The sequence below is a fragment of the Tachypleus tridentatus genome, chromosome 8 (assembly GCF_004210375.1).
Source record: "Tachypleus tridentatus isolate NWPU-2018 chromosome 8, ASM421037v1, whole genome shotgun sequence".
In the NCBI taxonomy this organism is placed as follows: Eukaryota; Metazoa; Arthropoda; class Merostomata; order Xiphosura; family Limulidae; genus Tachypleus; species Tachypleus tridentatus.
The window spans coordinates 24,606,875-24,629,328 of record NC_134832.1 but is presented as its reverse complement, the minus strand read 5'-3'; the positions used below and the strand labels follow the sequence as shown (position 1 = coordinate 24,629,328).

At 35.7% G+C, this 22,454-nt stretch overlaps 1 protein-coding gene across 6 annotated transcripts in view; it reads right to left on the bottom strand.

Annotated features, from left to right (window-relative positions):
* The window catches only part of LOC143258690 (hyccin-like), a 76,958-nt gene that overhangs the window by 13,970 nt on the left and 40,534 nt on the right, over positions 1-22,454 (bottom strand). For all 6 annotated transcript variants that reach the window (XM_076518107.1, XM_076518111.1, XM_076518106.1 and 3 more), the window contains exons 7-10: positions 13,487-13,608; positions 12,061-12,156; positions 10,509-10,667; positions 8,264-8,351 (exon numbers count right to left, since the gene is read on the bottom strand). In XM_076518107.1, the coding sequence (XP_076374222.1) occupies positions 8,264-8,351; positions 10,509-10,667; positions 12,061-12,156; positions 13,487-13,608 (465 nt within the window). The remainder of the gene's footprint in view (positions 1-8,263; positions 8,352-10,508; positions 10,668-12,060; positions 12,157-13,486; positions 13,609-22,454) is intronic.

Sequence of the window (22,454 nt, the reverse complement as noted above, 5' to 3'; positions counted from 1 at the left end):
AAGGTCAGCTTACGGTCAAAGATAAGCCCCAAGAACTTGGTCTCAGGGAACACTGGCAGCAAAACTTCACCGTTACGGAGTTCAGGATCAGGGTGGATACCACGTTGGCGGCAAAAGTGCATGCAAACGGTTTTAGAGAGAAAAAAATTAAAGCCGTTCACCATAGTCCACTTCAGTCTGAGTCTCGATTGAGGGCAGTTTGTAGTTGCCGCTCAATATATCTCATGTTCGATGACTGACGCGAGATGTGAAAGTCATCGATATAGAGCCCGTTTGCAACAGTGAGAGGGAGTTGTTCAGTAATGGCATTTATCTTTATACTGAAAAGTGTGACACTCAAAACATAGCCCTGAGGGACCCCAAGTTCCTGTACAAAAGAATGAAAAAGTGTCGAACCCACATGAACTTGGAATCTCCTGTCCATTAAAGAATTTGTATTAAACATGGGTAAATGGCCACGTAACCAATTTTTATGGAGGTCTCGCAAAAAGCCATACCTTCATGTTGTGTCATAAGCCTTCTCAATGTCAAAGAATATTGAAACAAGATGTTGGCCTTTGAGAAAGGCTTCTCTGATTGATGTTTCAAGTCGAATTAGGTGGTCCGTGATGGAATGCTGTCTTCGGAACTCACACTGGGTGGGAGAGAGGAGGTTGTTTGATTCGAGGAACCAAACAAGATGAGCATTAACCATCCTCTCTAAAGGTCTTACAGAGACAGCTTGTCAAAGCAATTGGATGGTAGTTTGAAGGAATCTTGGGATCTTTCCCAGGCTTAGAGAAAGGTAAGATAATAGCCTGGTGCCAGGCATCAGGAAAAACATTCTCCTGTCAGATCTGGTTAAAAACAATTAGAAAAATAACAAGAGAAGCATGTCATAGTGTACATCATCAGGTCCAACAGATGTAATGCCAGACTGATGAAGGGCCATTTTCAGTTCCACCAGTGTAAAGGGACAATTATAATCAAAGAGACAGTTCAAAGTGAAAGAGGTGAACGCTCTGCCTGAGTCTCGATGACCAAGAAGGTGGAGGAACAAGCAGAAGTGCTAGATACCCGGCAAAAGCTTTCACCTGGAGTATCGGCAATGCTCTGGACATCAGCTACCTCTTGGCTATCAGAGAGTAAGATGGAGAGGGGGACAGAATTGTAGTGTCCACTGACCTTTCGAATCCTGTCCCAAATGACCTTGGAACTGGTGGTAGAAGATATGCTAGTTGTTAACTTAATCCAAGATTCCTTCTGGCTTTGACATCTTACCCATGTAGCATGTGCACGGGCCCGTTGGAAAGAGATGCGGTTCGAAAGTGTGGGATATCTACGGAAAGTATCCCAGGCCCGTTTTTGAGCCTTCCATGCCAAGTGGCAAGCAGGATTCCACCACAGACGAGGATATCGTGGAAAATGTGTCGAGATTTTAGGAATACACTGAGCAGCTGCTTGCATAATACAGTCAGTTACCGCTGCCACACAGTTGTCTATTAATGGCTGATTCACGATGGCAGGATCAAGTTCTGCGAGAGCAGTGAAAGTGGACCAGTCTGCCTGATCCAGCTTCCACCGGGGCATGTGGGTAGGGTGGCATCAACCATGGCCAGTCTCTGTCAAGATTACAGGAAAATGATCTCTGCCTAGTGGATGATTGTCAACCCTCCATGAAAAATGGGAAAATAATGAAGGGGAGCAAACTGAGAGATCAATAGCAGTAAAGGACTAACTAGGTGCGTGAAAATAAGTGGAAGAACCAGTATTGAAAAGAGAAATATTGTGATCAGAGAGCATACGCTCTACAGAGCAACCCCTCCTACCAATAACAGCACTTCCCCAGAGGGGATGATATCCATTAAAGTCCCCCAGGATTAAAAATGGAGATGCCAACTGTTCAATGAGAGCATCAAGGTCTGATTGATCATATGTCTCTCCAGGGGACAAGTAGAGAGAACAAATAGTGATGGTATGACCCAAGGAAACACAGTTGGCTATGGCCTCCAAGGGTGTGTTGAGTGATAAAGACAGGGTGGGCACATGCTGATCAACCAATAGTACCACCCCTCCATGTACTCGTCCATCACACAGCCTGTCATTTCTGTACAGAGAAAACTGGTGAATAGTGACTGTATATGCTTCTTGTAAGGAAAGATATACAGGATGGTAGGAAGCAATCAGTGTTTTGATATCATCCAGATTAGAATGTAAACCTCGACAGTTCCATTGTATCAAGGTGGCCAATTTTTAATGATGGGTAAGCGAAGTGGCTGGAGAACCCTTCTGTTTACGACCATGTCTTTTTTCCTTACTGTCGTTAATCAGAGGAGGCCTATTGACCTCCATGGATCCTGCCCTGGGTCGATTGGGCAGGCCTTTGTTGTTGGAAGTGGATTCCAGTGACTGAGGACATGAACAAATGATTGTTTTGCATCATGGGGTGGGAGAAAAAAATGTATCAGAAGAAATGCCTGTATTTGAAACCCAGGGATGTGGATCTTGAGATTTGTTGGAATGTATGGGAGGAACAGAGATGGGTGTAGAAGTCGATTCATCAACCATTTTAACCATGGAGGTCAAAAGGCTTTTCATTTGTTTTGAAAACGATTATCTTGGAGGCACAGAGAGATCTGTCTGCACTCCCACTGTAGTTGTGGAACGAAATGCAGCAACATATGTCTGAGATGGAGTGGCAGACAGCAATTTCCGAGCCTTAGGATAACTAATGTAATGAGTCGTTTTCAAACACTGCACCTCTTTTTTGTCCAACCATTTTGGGCAAGAACAAAAGTAGGAAGGGTGGGAACCATTTCAGTTGACACAATGTGGGTCCTTGTGACACTCATAGGCATCGTGGTCCTTGCCACCACAACGAGCACATATCAGGAAATCACGACAGGACATCATTGAGTGGCCGAACCTCTGACATTGGAAACATTAAAGAGGGTTTGGAATGTACGGCCATACCCTGCAAATTAGACAACCTGCCTTGATGGTGGCAGGTGCACGTGGTGATGTAAATGTCAAAACGAACATATCTGTCAGCAGTGTAACTCCGTCTTTGTGAGTGGAGATGCGCCTCACTGCAAAAACTCTAGTGGAGAAACCAGCGAGAATCTCTGACTCAAGGATGTTCTTCAAATCCCTCTCAACAATAACTCCTCATGATGAATTCAAGGTAGCATGAGGGGTAACCTCAATAGGTACATCCCCAATTGTCTTTGAATTCAAGAGGAGTTCACTGTGTTGGGAAGTGGATGCTTCAACCAATGTGTCTCCAGATCAAAGCTTCTTTACTGACTTTGGAGAGCCAGCAAGTCCCTCTAGTCCCTTCTGAGTAAAAAAGGGGGACATTTGCCCTAAAGGTTTTTTCTGAAAGAGAATGTAATATAAAAAAATTGGGTACAGGTGTTACAGATGTTGAAGATTGGTGCTCAGAGTCTTCAAGACGTGATCGTTTACCTATTGACTGTTTTTTCACTATTTTATTAAAATTTTTTGTTGGAGGATCCATAAGAAAAAAGGAAAATTTCGGTACCCACTGACCTTACCCACCATGGAGCCATACGAGGAGATGCACTACAATGTCATGCAAGGACATTGCAGCAATGCCAGGGTTTTGTGAGCACTATACCCAAACACCAGCATCAGACACAATGTCCACAACACCCATTGAGAACTTCCAACATTAGTACTTGGTTGACCCTAGCCCAAGTGGACCAGCCAATTGACCCAAGGAGGACCACCACAAGGCCATCTGTCTACAGGAATTCAAGGCCAAAGTGATGTGGTAGGGTTGGACCCCTCAACCACCTGGATCCTCTCCTCCCCTTCATGGGTCGCTACGCACGGCAAACACATGGGTGGATGTTTAGATCCCAGAGGAGGTAAACTGAAAGAACAGAACCTTCACTGAGAGGTCCCCTCACCACGTACAGGAATCCACACCGAGGGGGAAACCCAAGAGACCAGGGGATCAAAAATCACTCCATCTCCCAGGTATGTTACAATTATCACCACTGATATGTCAATCAAGGGACCTGACATCTGGTACTGAAAGAATGTCTATCACGTGCAATCAACATCCCAACTGAGAAATGACTGGAACTACCCATAAGGCAATAACATTCACTTATTAAGTTAGGACTAGGAAGCCAAAAGATCAGAAGCGTAATAATACCACATACAACTTTTATGTCCTACAACACAGACAGAAGAAATTGTGAGAGGAAGATAGACAACCAGAAATGTGAGAACTTATGTTGTTTGGTTCTACTCAAATCCAATACCCAGCCTCAGGGTACCAACATTAGTGTAGGGGCAAATTGGATTTTTTAGACATATCACTCTTTCATAATTGTATATTGTAAAAAGGAGAACATTCTAGACTGACCAATATTTTATGGACACAAAAGGTTACATGAAACATGTTTGTGTCATATTAAAATAAATGCAAACATACTGCCTATTTTCTGTTTGGATATATAGTATTACTTTAAATTTATTTGATGCATTAGATAGTATCTACAGATTAACATTTTACATGTAAAGTCTCACTATAAAGCTCACTTCATTCTCCAGTTCCAATCTGCTAGGGTGGTCGACCACGTAGGCATCCCCCTAAATGAGTTCCATACAAAGATGGCTGTAATCATTCATTGCAGAGTAGGGCAGTGGAGAATGAAATGATAAAGACTATTATACTTACTATAATAAAGGAGAGTGAAGAGGAAGTGGAGAAGTCATCACCTGAGGCAGTGCAGTGGGTGATCACAAAACCCAATTTAGAAAAGCAGACCATACCAAGCTATTCACAACATGGATGGGCAGCTATCCCCTTCTGTTTTACCCATGCAGTCCATTGGTGATATGGTTTGGAACATGCACAGTTATGAAGCAAAATATTGTGAGGCTATTCACCTACAAGCAATCCAGTAGTCACCACATCTCAACAAGCATTGCACAGCCATAGAATATAAAATGGAAGCTAACGTGATTCTACAGTGCAGATTTCCAGTTAAAGAATACCAGAACAGACATCACTTGCAAACAGAGCAAGATCCATATAATGATGAATGAAGAGAAGACTCCTGAAAAAAAAATGTATGCATTGAAACTTACCATTCAAAGTGACACTAAAGTCTGAAGAATGGACACAGATGGAAGATGAAAACCTGATGAAGAAGAAGTTATGATACAATGCAGGTAATGGGGCATATTGGGCATGGTCTACATCCTTTATTGCAAAATATCCTCCAACAGATAATGAAGTTGAGAAGCAAAGGTAAAGGTGAGGTGTATAATTTTATGGGAAGATACCCAGAACAAATTCTGTGAGTAAGAAGTTAGAAGGAATAAACCAAAAGTTGGATCCACTCAGTAAGGATTGAAGGTGAAAGATTACAAAGGAAGGAAGACTACCAGAAACAGGTACCACATAAAGAAGCCATATTGGACAATATAACAACAAAGAATGCTGAAGAAAAGGAAATAGGCAAAAGGGAGGTGCAATCCATCCAAGCTGCCAAGTTTTTTGGGAGGAAGAAAAGATCCAGATAAAAGAAAAGTAAGTAGTGTGATTAAGTGTACATGAAATATCAATGACAAGCAAATCTGACCATGAACATCTACAGTCTAAGAGGAGAAAGAAATATGTTTTAAAAAAAGGTGAACTAATAATTGTGAAAGTAAGGAAGTAGTACATTTACATTCTAATTCAGAAAAGGAGGTCATCTGAGAGGGCGATGCATCCTGAAGAAGCACATGAGAATGATAAGGACAGGTGAAGTAAAAACTCTATGGTATTGGGAAAAATGAAAGGTATGGGATAAAGCTTCCTCCTCAATTAACTATGATTGAGTAGACCAATGACTTCAAGTCAAAGAGCCAAGTGAGATATTCTGCTGCCTAAATCACAGTAAGCTCATGACACAAAGTGAAATGAGTGTGTTGCATATCTGCCCAGTATAAAAACATCTAATATCCAATAACATAGATATCTCAACCATGTGTTCCCTAGATGATTGATAAGGGCCACCACTATAAAATTGTCAGATAAGAAGGTAGTGATTTAATGCCCAACATACAACTAAATGTTAGAGAACATTGATATGCAAAGCACTTTTGTCCACACATCAATGGTCCAAAGATTCCTGGCAGTTGACCATGTGAAAATATGTAGATTCATATACAGGGAAGGAAGTGTCATATCCACTGATGTATGTGCCTTGTAAACCACTAAAGTAGATTGTCTTATAGGGTAACTGGAGTAGAAAGAAGATCCTGCGTAATATTCCATTGATCATGAATAGCCCAATGAAGGGATCTCATATGGGCATGATTGAGATAGACCAGTGATGTCATAAAAGATCACATCCCTGCAAGTGACTGAACCTTGTTAACAGTAAATGCTGAAACTGAGAGGGCATGGTGAACTAACAATTCCACAGAATGAAGTATTAAAGGAAAGTAATGGGCCTGACTAACACAAGTGTCAATTAGGATCTCCAAATGGACAAGATATCGACTAGGTCTGAGGAAGGACTTCTCCAGTATGATTAACCAGCCTATTCAAGCAGCCACTGAAAGTTGATGTTGAGTGTGCTGACTGATTCCAGTTCAGAATGAACCAGTTGTCCATGTAATAGTGAAAACTCACCTCCAAAACATGAAAATGTTTAGTAAATACCCAGTCTACCAGACAATAATACATAGAGCCAAAGCAAGCCCAAATGATAGGGCTTGAAACTGGTAAAGCACCTCAAGGTGGAGAAACCAAAGGTAAGGATAAGACCAAATTAATATAGGTATATGGAGATAAGCATTAGTAACATCAATTTTGGTTATCCATAAATCTGAGGAAACATCAATCTCAGAGAAAGAGAAGGCTCCATGGTACACCATGACAGGTAAATGAAGTGGTTGAAGCAAGTTAAAATCTATGATCAGCCTTCAGCCCCCAGTTTCTTTGGGAGCAACAAAAAGTTGGGGAAAAAAGCCAGTTGAAGGATGGATAACAGGTTCAATGGTCTGCTATGATAGCAATTCCCAAACTGCTTCTGATAGATGCTGTGTGGTCACTGGATCCTGAGAAGGATGGAAGGAATCAAGGTTAAATGGGAGGTGGGGAAAGAAAGGGGTTCACAAATTCTTCTGATAAAACCTGAAGAACCCATTGATCCCTGATAAAGGAACACCAGCAATGAAGAATATAAACAAGTTGAGATTGCACCAGATCATATCCCACTAGGTAGACACTGGTACTGTTGGCAATGTGAGATGTGTCATCGGAAAAAAAAATATATAAGAAACATCCTGAGCTGAAGGGATAGATAAAGGTTACAAGGGGAAAGGATGAGATATGGTAATAGATGTTATATGGGGCCCCAACTAAGATAAACATGCTAAAATAGTGAAAAGGGTACACTGCTGTTGAACCGATTCCACCCATGCCTCTAGTATTTCAGGGATCATATCAAAAATGTATCAGCACAGAAATGAGGCCATATGTAAACCTGAAAATAAGTCGATTGTAAATGGACCTGTGCCCAAATTACAATGTAGAAGATCTCAACAACAGAGAAACCACATGTGCAAAGCCAAAACTGAAGAAGACAAACAAGCTGGTGTGGAGGGAAGAAGGGAAAGGGTATCCTCAGAAAACCCGTCAAAGAGAGGTGTAGAGAAGAAAAATAATATAAAAGAGTTATAAGGGTAAAAGGCAGACTAAAATGCTAGGTGTGGGTCAGACTGACAGGTGATTTGAGAGCTGGCTCCAAAACAAGAAATGTGGAAACTAACAAGAAAAGGCATGCTAACTCCATTGTTCAGTTGTGAGGCAAATAGATCAGCATGAACCCAAATATCAGGAGCAAAAAGTAAAATAAAAAACATAGTGGGAAAACTGATCACAGTGTAAGGAAGGGCATTGCTCATAAGATGTAGGAGAAAGGGATAAAACATTACATACCTGAGCAACAAAAAGACTGATATAAGTCTGATTTTTCAATACCCTCAGGCTTGAAGAAGAACTCCAGTTATGAGTGTAACCCCAAAGCGGAAACATGAATTTTGGAATTCATAGTGAAAAGTATAACATAACTGGAAGTAGTTATAACAATATTGCAAATACTTTCCCTGAACTTTGTTCCAAAATTAAACATCTTTCTTGCTAATACTGTGTTAAAGCTTAGATTTGAAGAACACATTTGGTATTAGTTACACGAGAATTATTACATTTTTACCTGTTTCTTTCAAGGTTATATAACAATGTACTTACTAGAATGACTTCAGGAAAAACTTCATGAATAGCACGAAAATTTATATCTTCTATAGCTTGAATTCCAAATGAAGCTATTCCATTGAACCTACAAAAAATAAATAGCATTATCTTACTGTCACTGTAATAACAAAAGTTTTTACCTTGTTTGGTGTTGAGTTCAATGCCATATTCTTTGTTTACATTGAGTCTTAACCTTTGTGAAATGACTGTAAATAACTTTTAATTCTTCAAGAATAACTTATGCTGGCATTAATAGCACACTTTGTAATTTTTGAAATGTTTAATAAGTTTGAAAACTCCAAAAAGTGGTCTATAGTGAATTAGTCAGTAGCATTACTTTACCAAGAAATATTCAGAATATGTTTCTGTAATTTGAAAATTTAATATGAACATTGAACATTACTGAATGAGTCACATATGTATTTACTGATAAAGGATTTTGGTCAACAGCAAAAAGGTATCCATAACTGTACTTCTGTTTTCTCTCTAGTATTGCACAATGATGTTTAACTCTACATATACACTATATAATATTGTTCCCTTCTACTTAACAATGGATAACTTCTAACATGAATGTCTGACTTGGCCTTTTTTTGTTTTGAAGGCCCTAAAACGTTCTTTTCATTTAAAAATTAATGCAGTCTAATTAAAAAGAAATAACTACAGAACTATAATTTGTTCATCAGAAACCACATTAGGTCTCCATGCTGCCAAATAAAAAATAGTGACCCACTTCCTCAAAACCTAACATCTTTTCTTATTTATGCACACAGAACATTTAACATTTGTTCTAAGAAAATATATTTGAAGAATGAATTAAGTAAAAGCATTGCTAATGATATAAATTATAACATTGACACCACTGAATACATAATGCAGTAAAACTATAATTCAAGTTTTATTAAGCAATACATTAAATTAAACTGTATACAATAATAAAATTAATAATACAGTAATATCATATATAAAGAAAGTGAAATTAGCTAAATCAATACAGTTTAGCACATAAGATTATGTACATTTTTAAACCAATTAACAAACTTAAAAAATATTTCCTGATACTAAAGATTAAAAATATCTTGGATAAAACAATGTATATCAAACTAGGTGTGAATGCAATAAAAAATACATTGGTTAATTTAATCACAACCTGAAATTTCATCTTAATGAACACAAAAGTTATACATGTCTTTTCTTTACTTGCAAAACACATGGTTAAAACAGATGATTTGATATAATGGCAAAAACTATAGTTTTAAATGAACCTATTACTAAAGTGAATTGAATATTAAACTATTAAACTGCAAGAATGTTGTAGGTAGCAGCATCAATTGATGATGGCCCCTGTATAAGGGTTAATGAGCCAATACACATTTTGTGTTACAAATCAAAATATTCTTTACTAACTGGAAATAAAGAGCTAGCTGATGTTAATACACAGCCTTGGAAAAAAATAATATTAATTTCTTACATATAATAATTTTACCATCCTTGAAATTTATAGCGAGTTAAACCTTTTCCTTATAAAATTTCTGAAATGTAATATTTTAATATTTACTATTAATCATACAAAGTTTTTTATTGTGCATTTTAAATATTGTTCTTACTTTTCATCTTAACCTTTTTTTAAACAACTTCCTTCATTAAATTTTAATATTTAATGTGTATTTTATCACCAAATGTCTCAGTGCTAGCTTCATTTATTTTTAAGAGATGTGCCAAAAGAAAACCAAACACAAGTTTTACAAAAAGTACAAATTGACAGTTTTAAAAAGATAATTTTTAGATATGATAATAATCTTATGCAGTTTCTTCACACTAACAGATACACACATTTTTTTTCACAAGCACAGTTAAAAACTATAATTTTTTAAACTAAGTATAATGAATGCTTGAGAGCACATAAAATTTCTTTATCTACATATTTAAATTTATAAAAAAATATAAATTATTTATTGAAATTATTCCATAATCTGTGCAACTGAAAATAGTATTATTTAACTATCAAATAGAACTACTGAGAAAATATTCAGAATCCATACAATTAATTTTCACACACATATCAAGAGAGCTTAACTGTAAAATAAAAAATATCTAAGACTTCGCTTTACAAATACATGTTAAAAATAGCAAATTCCATTAATTATTTCCTATAGAAATAATTAGTCTAAAAATAATTTTATCAATTTTAGAATTCATATAAAATATGTAACTGTACATGTATAAAGATCTTCAAACATACATGCAAAAATACACAGAATGAAGCAGTTCAAGCAAAAAACCTGCAGACAGAGGAATTCTGGGAGAAGATCGTGGGTGTGGATTAGCAAAGCTACCTCCTTCTGAGCCAAATGATGAACGTTGGCTAATAACAAGTCTCTGAAACCCTTGCTTGACTAGCCTGAAAAAATAAGCAGTTCTAATACAGTTTTCTGATTCATCTTTTGAGAAAACCAAACTATAGTTTATCATCAAAAGTTCAAATTTTACAAGTTTTAATAAATGATTGGATATCACCAAAAAAGAAACAATGAACATAATTATCTACTCTTCAGTTAGGTATAGAATCTACTTTAAAATTCCAGTCCATACCTTACAAAAGTACACAAATTTAATAATTTCAAGATATCTCTATGCATAAAACATAACATATAGCTAATTTTACAACAGTAACAATTTCACATTAAAAAACCGAACCTAAGCAGTCAGGATCCAGCTGTTTTGGAGTAGAACTGTTGGTAGATGGGGAATTAAGGGCTAATCTTTAATGTTTTAAAAATATGTCTTTACATTATTTTCTTTTTATTTGAAACATAAATATATTTAGTTATGATTTCCTTAAAGAAAACTCATAACATTTATATGAAGGAAACAAAATGTTTACTTAAGTTTTTTCAAAGGTATAGAGACATTTACTGAGAAATCTTGTCTGTGAATACTCATTTACACAAACATGGCAGTCTGTTATAGTTTTGTTTTTTTTTCAAGTCAAGGCCAAAACAATTCCAGCTACCTCTTATATTTTCAGCCATAAATACTCACAAAAGGGCAAACCAAACAATGGGTGATATCATAATGAATCTAATTTTCCTTTTAAGTTTGGGAATAGTTAGAAATGGGATTCTTATTTACAAGATCTTCCATTATGTATTGGAAACTACAGAAAATATGGTCAACTGTCATGTTAATAAAATCAATGTTTGGCCTAATCAGTGATGTTGAGAAAACTCACTTGTAGAGAAATATATATGCAAAAACGGCTCGTTTGGGTTGAGAAAATATTTTGTGAACCTGACAATGACCGAAGAAGGTCAAAACGTTGTTCGCTCTTCTATGTAAAATATTTTCTCAACCCAAATGAGCCGTTTTTGCATATATAATGTTTGGCCTATGATGGGATGGAACAGCATCACCTCATTTGTTTCTAGAACACAATGCAAACACAAAATCCACATATGTAGGTGTACAATGCTGAATTAACATTGACTCTTATAAACTAGGAGATCAAGTATAAAATTAAGAAAAATAGTAAGTTTGGTCAGATAAATCTTTACTGTAACAAAAATTGCAATGAATCTTTTCTCTGGATTGCTTCCCCTTCCTGTATCACAAATACCTCGAAAATCTTTTGAACCAATACTGTTTGAAAATTTCAATTTTCTACTTTACAAAACCTTTACTGTATATGTATAGCAAGTAAGTTAAACAACATTCAGTACACTTACTTTATGTTTAATTATATTCTGCTATTCAATACTGAAAGAACACATGTAGAAAGATTTTGAGAAACTTACTTAGAACACATTCTGCACACGGAAAAATGAGACAACCTTGGCATCAAACTGATGTGGTAGTTGTATAGTTTCAGCAATACCCTCATTATCTGTAATCTAACAGAAGAGCATTTAAACAATACCTTCATGTACATATTGGTAATTTAATGTAGTACCTAGAATTAGATGTTTATATTTCAATACTGCTCTCATATACATAATTTAATTCATCAAAATATCAGCGTAATGCTTAAATAGTGTTTATTTCAACAATATATGCATGCCTCTGGAAATATTATCCTTACATTAGTTCAGCATTTTCCAATTGTAGTAATCTATATAAATAATATGCAAGCATTTGTCTGTCTGGAACTTTCCTCAAAAACATCTCATCAAATGCTGAAAATCTGATATTGTTAGAATGATCTTTATCTGAGGAATCTAGACAGCATGTTGGTTTTTCAAATAACCTTACCTGATTTTGCTTAATCAAACTTTTACATGCAACATACTTGGCACACAATGGCATACTGTCATTGTCATTCATTACATGATGAATGGCTTCAATTTCAACTTCTTTTTTTACTTGTGATGTATTTCACACAATCAACATTTAAAGTGCATGTAATTTACTAAGTGGATTACTAGTACATTAAATGTAATTGATATGGGTTTTCTTGACTTACTTAGGTTTAAAATATGTGCAGTTCATTCAAAACCAAATACTTATCACCTGGTGAACATGCATTAAGATGTTTCTGCATACTTAGCTAAGTCTGCCTTCAATACAACGTGGCATTCACTTTATACTGTGCAACAACTTAGTTTCAGTTTGTTCCACATGCTACTATAGATGCCTTTTATCTACTTTTTTCTTTACTACATGTTTTATTCTTTGGTTTTTGAGCTTCTATGTTTCATCTCATAAAATGAAAACAATCGAATAAGAGAAATTCAAGTAGAAGGCACAAAAAATACCAGAAATGTTTTGTGAGCAGTAGCTAATAATTTATTATTTTCATTTAATAAAAGCATAACAAAATATTTAATTTTGTATTATTGCACTGTTGACTCTACCCCGACTGCTCACGCCCCCAAAGATATTATTTGTGTCTCCCACACTTAGGGAAATACTGCATTAGGTATTTCTTTGGGAAATTAACATAAATGTTTGTGTAATTAAAATTTAAAAAATACCTGTTTAGCTGAAAATAGTCCATTAAGCTTTCTTTCTCATTTAATAAATCAAACTTTAAGAACTAATAAAAGTTATTCTGTATACATTTCCACATTCAATACTTTATCTGTAACTTGCTTTTTATATTTAGTGAACTTTCACAATATAAAAAAACTCAATCACATGATCTGATGCTCATGTTACAATTTTCTCAAATGTTCAAATATTAATTTACTATCAGTTTTAACAGATCAGCTTGTGCCTACTCACCTGTTGCTTGCTGTTATTTTCTCCACTGGAGAAAAGGGACCAAGAAAAACTGTACGTTTATCTCCTTGTTCCAGTTTAGACAAAGCGTGTTCAGTAAGCACAGAACGTGGTAAACTAATGGACTAATATATCAAAAAATGCAAACACAACCAAAACTTATAAGTTGCATTAAAACTGGCTTTGAGAAAAATTACAACCTTTGATTAAAATTACAATAAATCCAACTATTTGGTAAAAAGTGTTTAAAAATCCTGATTATTAGCATCTGTAAAGAGAAAATCAAAACTATAGTAGTTCTAACCTGTTACAAATGTAATCTCAGTATCATTTAATTATATTTCAATAATAATTTTGTTTAATGTTCAGAGAACATTCTATTAATGACCTTGTAAATTATCCCATTTACATATTTATGAAAATCTTAAAGGTTTATCCTCAAACCAACTTGTATTTAATAAAAAAGAAAATATTTTCCATCCTTTAAAAGATTACACTTTTGACAATAAAAAAATAAATTTAATATAATGAAACTTTGTAGAATGGATAGCAACTGCCTGTTGTGGAGACACAAGTGTAGAGGTGACATTTTGAAAGTCTTCTGCCTTTTGAAATAAAGTTTACTATAATATTCTTTTTAACTGTATATGTGTGTACATATGTAAAAAAACCTAGCTTCAGATATATTATTAGTTACATGACTGCTAACTAGTTTTTCACCTGTGTTTGGATTTTGCCTGATAGAAGGGATATCCCCAACACTTTTGGGTGTTACCTCCACACACAATTTCCATTATGACTTTAACGTTACAATTAAAAAAGATTAGTAATGAAATTTTAAACCTTAATTTATACAAGTATGTATTCACTGGTTGTTGTTTTTTTACAATAAAGTCTACAATTAAAAAAAATTAGTACATAAAAACTCTCTTTATGGAAAAACTTGTGAAACATTATTTCCTATTTTGAGTACTATTCATTCTCTGGATTGGCAGCATTTCTTTATTATATTGGATGTACACTATTACATACACAATCCTTTTTGTTTATCAATAAGCCATGTAAGTAACTGACTGAAAAATTTATGTATTTTGTAAGTAATGATCTATTTTTCATTGTAATTATTTTCATTATACTTTGCTTGCTATAATGTTTATAATAATAAAACACCTATATATATTACCCTTTAAAGTATTATTTCTCCATTCTAAGCTTAGGAATTATTAAAATTACAGCCAAAAATACTGTTAGCTTTGAGAATACCTGACTAATGAATCATTCTTGTTATAATGTATATGACATGTATGTCAGTACCAATGTATGTAGCCAAAACTCCTTTGGTATCTACTGAATAGCACCACCAACCATAAAAAAAAATTTACACTTTCAATATTCAAGATTCAGATAATTAAAAGAACAATTATTGCATGTACAACAGCCATTCTGTTACAACAGAACACAATTTTAAACAGAAGTGCTCTTGTCACAACAAGAACACAACTTCAACTAGAACTGGTTTGGTTTGTTTTGAATTTTGCACAAAGTTAAACAACAGCTACCTGCACTAAACGTCTCTAATTTTACATTCTAAGAGTAGACAGAAAGCAGCTAGTCATCACCACCCAATGCCAGCTCTTGGGCTACTCTTTTACCAACGAATAGTAGGATTGACCATCACATAATAACACCCCCACAGCTGAAAGGGCAAGCATATTTGGTGTGATGGGGATTCAAGCCTGTGACCCTCGGATTAAGAGTCGAGTGCCTTAACCAACTGGCCATGCCAGGCCTAACTAGAGCTGTATGTAAAGGTTCGATTACATAATTAAGATAACTTTACAAATGTAGTACTGAGAAACTGGAGTTTTTAAAAACTATTGTGTTTTCTTTCAATTAATGGTACAGCTTTTGATATATAAAAATATAATACAGTTTATATCAATAAAATTTATTAAAATTTGGAGTTCTGTACATTTCATCATTTTGATGCAATGAATTGTATATGACTAAAGAGTACAATTCGGACACTTTTCTTGTGCAGAACTTCCCAGCAAAAAAGAAAATTTAAAAATGTTAACTTTTTCTAAATTTTTAATGCATTAAATATACTATGATTAGTAATTACTAACACAAACATTTGTCCAGAATTACTCAATGCCTTGTACTAATATTTTCTGTTTGTCTTTCTTTGAAAATGAACTATTCTTTAACAATACAGAGAAGGGAAAACTTTAGTACACAGTTGCTACAGTTAGTATTGTGCAATTTGTAATAAAGAATATTACTAGCAAGTAATGCAGTCATAAGTTTTCATATCCAAGTTTACAGTTAAAAACATTTGATAAACAGTAGAGAAGGAGCACTTTCATATAATTATGTATATCATTCTAATAAATATTCTAACAACACAATCATGTATGTCATTCTAATGAATATTTTAAAAACATAATAATGTACGTCATTTTAATAAATATCCTAACAGAACAGTAGTAATGAGCTCCTTATTAATCTGTGAGTAACTTTAATTCATTGTTTCACTGTCTATAATGTTAAATTTAATATTTGTGTTTGTATGGCCATCTCTCACTAAAAATAATTACAGTGTTTTGATTCATCCATACGTACAAATGAATAATTTTTCATTATTGATTTGTTAGATCCTATTATAAGATAGAATTCCAATATGATTTTTGTCAAAATGTATTGAGGTTTTTCCAAAATCAATGCCTTTTCTCAACTAGATTCATTACTTTCAACATCAAATCTGGCACACATAACTGGAAACAGTTGTAGAAATACAGAAGTGATATAAGTGCATGAGTTACAATCAATGAGAAACTGTAAGTAAATGGCCAAGTTATCATTAATACAACACATTAATATTTTGTATTTTTTTTTAAACAGAAGTACAATCTGTTTCTATACTAGCATAAGTGTATATAATATAATTGAGGAACACTGTTCCAAATGTCCTGTAATATTCCCATCAACTAATACAAACTTGTTTGTTTACTGTTTGACCATTTTAACTTCCATATAAGCCCACACAAACATTCATATCAGGAACTTCTTTAAACATATCTTAGAGAGTAGTGTTCCAATGGCTTTCTGTTTCTTCTAGGTATCATTTTAGAAAACTCCCCACTCATTGTGCCATCAATTTTATATAGATTTCTAATACTATAAACAGAGATGTAACTCACAAATGTATTAGTCCCCCAGCATGCCTAGATGAAGATATTGTATGTTGGCCACAGTAACATTCTCCTATCTGCCTTTGAATAAAATATTAAATTTTGCCAAAAAAAAAATTAAATTTGGCTTCTTCTGCAAAGAGAACCATCCTTTTGTTCCATTTACCCCTAGGTATATGATGAGATCAACATGTGCATGACAATCATTTTATAGTTACATTCAAAATTTAATAAAGCAAATTTACTGTTCTAAATTGTTTATTTTACATTTTCCTTCTACCTTTATATGATCTTCTAAGATTGGCAAAAATTATATACTTATACTATAGATAAATAATGAGTCACACTGTAAATTTTTATTCTTCAAGTGTTTTGGTTTGCCAAGACATAAACAAAACCAAACTCATGTGTCAGGCTCCTCCTGCCATAATCAGTTTTCCAAAAATGTTAATAATTCTCTTTGACATATGCTACTGGATTACTTATAATAGTAATAAAAAAAGGTTCTACTTTGTTGAATTTCCTATAGGCTAGCTTGCTCAGTCAACAGGGTTTGAAATATTTGGTCTGGGTTTTATTGTTTGACAGTGTGGAGTTCAGCTCAATCAGCTAAATGTATTTTAACCCTTTTGTAACTTAAATAGAAAGTCTGTTAAATTAGAGTACATTTCTTCTGTATAATAATAATTTGTGTTACAAAATGGATATTTGAATCTAGAAAAATGTTTTTTATGGTACATCAAAATTGTTACAATAAAATGAGGTTAAGGTGCATCATCTTCATCAGCACAAACAAAGCAAGTGTTAAATTTCTTGCTTTTTATATGTATATACTTATAAAAGTATCTAAACTGAAAAAATTAGACATATTAAGTTATATCTGAAAATTTAAAGAAAAAATTATACATGACAGCACATACATGACACAAAACAACATGCAAGGTGTGATTATAATTAAAGCATGTGTGCTGGTAACTTAATCCATTGTTAAAACAAAGCTTTCCTGCTGTAATAAAAAGATTTTAACACATGCAGTTTCAAAGCAACAAAAATTAAATGAATTCTTGATCAATCAGCACCAAACCTGAAACAGTAATACAGAATGACATAAGGAGTGGGTTAGTTGGTTGATTTGGTGTTTTATGGCACAAAACAGCTAGGCTATTTGCACCAAACATCTGGTAAAAAGTTAAAATTAAAGTAAATTTAGTAAAGTTTATAAAAGAAAATTAAGGTAAAAGAAAACAAAGTTTAAAAAAACAAACAGTATAAAACCAATGTTTACATCTAGTCTACAACATTAAAAGAAAAACTGCAATAATACAAGTTGTAAAAGACTTTCTCTAGCATAATCATAATTATCATTACTCACCAGGAAGACCAACAGTTAAGCACAAAAACCACCATCACTCACTTTAAGTTGGCCTTTCCAGTCCTGGTTCTGAGTTATTTGACGTTATGGCCATTTTCAAAAAGTAAAGTAATAAAAGTTTTAAAAGACTTGTAACAATGGCAAGAAAGTAAAATGTGGCTTATTGTGACCTGGTGCATCAGTTCCAGATAAAAGAAAACAATGAGTTAAAAAACTGTGACCAATGCATTAGTCTAATTAGAACAACTTCCTCTTTCAAATCCTTACAAAAGCAAGACCGCCAAAGTCCAATATATAAAATTTTTTTTGGAAAAGCTTGTTTTCACGTTGCTCACCCCAAGTCAACTGCCAGCTGGTATGGAGCCGAGCTTTGAATACAGGACCATAGTCCATGTATGGAACAGGCACAGCAGTGATAGTGCCATAGCAGATAGATTTAGCTGCAGTGTTAGAAAGAGCTTGTTCCCATAAATGCCAATATGGCCCAGTATCTAAAAAAACTGAATAGAAGTAGATGTTAAAGAGAAATGGGCCTGTCAGATTTGAATATTGGTGAGAACAGGATGTGAACTTATGTGAAGCAATTTCAGAGCCAGTAGAGAACTAAGCAAATCAGTATAAATAGTGCAGTTTGAGTACTGTTTAGCTTCTATGTGATCCAGGGCAAGAGAAATGGTGTAAGTTCAGCAGTGAACACAGAAGCTGTAAAGGGGATTCTGTGTGCAACCACTGAACCACGACAAACCATAGCAGAGCCCACACAGTCACCTGATTTCAAACCATCTGTATAAATAGGAATGGAAGGATGGTTTGAAAGATGTTCAGCAAATAAGAGACAGTATTTCCAATTAGGAGTGTTTGCTTTTCTCAGATTATTTAAAGATAGGCCACATTTGGGGACTGTAAAAAGCCATGGTGGGATAGGTTGACCAGTGGATACAGCAATGTTATCCAAGGGCAGACCCAATTCATCCAACTGCACCTGGATACAAAGGCCAAAAGGAGCAATGGCAGATTGTCTGTTCTGAAAAAGTATGGCCCACCGATGAAGAAAAACACAACCCCAGGTGGGATGCTTTGGTAAGGAACGAAGTCTCAAAGTATATAGTAAAGGCAGTTACAAATGGTGGAGGTGCAAAAAAGGCTCATGAGACTCTGTGTATAAACTCTGAACTGGGGAAGTGCAGAAAGCCCCAGTGCAGAGCCAAAGCCCTTGATGATGAATGGGTTCCAGCACCTTTAAGGCAGAGGTTCTTGCACAGCCATAGACCAGTGATCCATAGTCGAGTTGTCAATAAATAAGAGAATGATACAATACATCTTTAGAATAGAACATTGATCAGCTCCCCAAGTGGTGGAAGAGAGAACACGGAGGATGTTGAGTGTTCTTGTACATTTGGCCCATAACTGCTTGATGTGTGGTATAAAGGTCAGCTTACAGTCAAAGTTTAGCCCCCAGAACTTTGTCTCAGGGACCACAGGCAACACAACTTCACTGATATAGAGTTCAGGATTAGGGTGAATACTCCATTGGTGGCAAAATGCATGCAAAGAGTTTTGGAGAGAGAGAAGTTAAAGCCATTTGCTGTGGTGCACTTCAGTAAACAAATAAGGGCAGTCTGTAGCTGCTGCTCAATACACCTCAAGTTCAACAACTGACATGATATGTGAAAGTCATCGACATAGAGCCCATTTGCAACAATGAGAAGATGGCATTAATCTTTATACTGAAAAGAGTGGCACTCAAAACACAGCCCTGAAGGACTCCAAGTTCCTGTAGAAAAGAAGGGGAAAGTGTTGAATCCACATAAGCTTGGAATCTCCTGTCCATTAAAAAAGTTTAATAAAAATGACCAAATGGGCATGTAACCCAAATGTGCCATATCTCCATGTTGTATCATAAGTCTTCTCAATGTCAAAGAATATTGATACAAGATGTTGTCATTTGAAAAATGCTTCTCTTATGGACATTTCAAGTCAAATCAGGTGATCCACAGTGGAGAGCTGTCATTGGAACCCACACTACGTGGGCAAGAGAAAGATGTTTGATTCAAGGAACCAAATAAGATGAGCATTAACCATCCTCCCTAAGGTCTTATAGAGACAGCTTATCAAAGCAATTGGATGGTAGTTTAAAGGAATATTTGGATCCTTCCCAGGCACAGAGAAAGGTAGGAACAACAGCCTGGCACCAGGCATCAGGAAATACAATCTCCTGCCAGATCTGGTTAAAAACAATTAGAAGAATAGTAAGAGAAGCAGGAGATAGATGACACAGCATTTCACAGTGTATATCATCAGGTCCAACTGATGTACTGCCAGACCAATGAAGGGCCAGTTTGAGTTCCACCAGTGTAAAGGGACAATTATTGTCACAGAAACAATCAGCTCAAAAGGAAAGAGGTGATCACTTTTCCCAAGTCTTGATGACTAAGAAGGTGGAGTGAGAAGCAGAAGTGCTAGATACCTGGCAAAAGCTTTCACCTAGAGTTTTGGCGATGCTCCGAGTATCAGCTACTTCCTGGCCATCAGAGAGCAAGATCAAGAGGGGTACAGAATTATATTGCCCACTGACCTTTTGATCTTGTCCCATATGAATTTGGAACTGGTAGTAGAAGATATGCTGGTTGTGAACTTAATCAAAGATTCCTTCTGGCTTTGACATCTTACCTACCAATCATGTCCACAGGCCTGCTGGAAAGCAATGCTGTTCAAGAGTGTGGGATATCTGAGGAAAGTATCCCAGGCCCATTTTTTAGTCTTTCGTGCCATGCAGCAGGCAGGATTCCACCATGGACGGTGATATCATAGAAAATTTGACAAGGTTTTTAGGAATACATTGAGCAGGTGCTTATATTATACAGTCAGTTACTGCTGCCACACAGTCGTCTATTGATGGGTTACAGACGATGGCAGGGTCAAGTTCTGCAAGAGCAGTGAAACAGGGCCAGTTTGTATGATCCAGCTTCCACCAGGGCATGCAAGACAGGTGGCATTTACCATGGCCAGTCTCTCTCAAAATTATACAAAAATGATCATTGTCTTGAGGATTATTGTCAAACCTCCAAGAAAAATGGGAGAATAGTGAAGGGGAGCAAATTGAGAGATCAATAGCAGTGAAGGACTAACTAGGTGCATGAAAATAAGCAGAAGAACCAGTATTGAGAAAGGAAAGGTTGTGATCAGAAAGCATGTGCTCTACAGAGTGACCCCTATTATCAATATCAGCACTTCCCCAGAGAGGATGATGTCCATTAAAGTCCCCTAGGATTAAAAATGGAGATGGCAACTTTTCAATGAGAGCACCAAGGTCCAATAGATCATATTCTCTCCAGACAATGGGTAGAGAAAACAAACAGTGATGGTATGACCCAAGGAAACATGGATGGCTACAGCCCCCAAAGGTGTGTTCAGTGGCAAAAACAGGGTTGGAACATGCTCATCAACCAACAGTGCCAGCCCTCCATGTACTCATCCATCACACAGCCTGTTATTTCTGTACAAAGAAAACTGACAAAAGGTGACTGTATCAGCAGGTTTCAGAAATGTTTCCTGTAAGGAAAGACATACAGGATGGTAAGAAGCAATCAGTGTTTTGATGTCATCCAGATTAGAACGTAAATCTCAACAGTTCCATTGTATCAAGGTGGCCATTTTACTTATGTGTAGGCAAATTGGGTAGAGAACCCTTCTATTTATGACCACGTCTTTTTTTCTTTACTGTCTTTATCGACCTCCATGGATCCTGCCCTGGGTCGATTGGGCAGGTCTTTGCTGTTGGAAGAAAATTCCAGTGACTGAGGATGTAAATGAATGATTGTTTTGCATCTTGGGGTGGGAAAAAAAGATGTATCTGAGGTAGTGCCTGTACTCAGAACCAAAGAACGTGGATATTGGGATTTGCTGGAATGTATGTAAGGGACAGAGATGGGTGTTGGAGTTGATTCATTAACTTTTTTAACCATAGAGGTTAAAAGACTTTTCATTTGGTTTGAGAACGATTCTTTTGGAGGCACAGAGAGATCTGTCTGCACTCCCACTGTAGTAGTGGAATGCAGTGCAGCAGTATACATCCAAGATCAAGTGGTAAACAGCAACTTTCAAGCATCAGGATAAGTAATGTTATGAGTTGTTTTCAAACGCTGCACCTCTTTTTCTTGCAACCATTTAGGGCAAAAACGAAAGTACGATGAGTGAGAGCCATTGCAATTCACACAATGAGAGTTCATTTAACACTCACTGGCATCATGGTCCTTGCCACTGCAACGAGCACACATCAAGGAACTATGACATGACATCTTTGAATGACTGAACTGCTCACACTGGAAACATTGGAGAGGGTTTGGAATGTATGGCCATACCTTGCAATTAAGATAACTTGCCTTGATGGTGGCACTTGAACTTG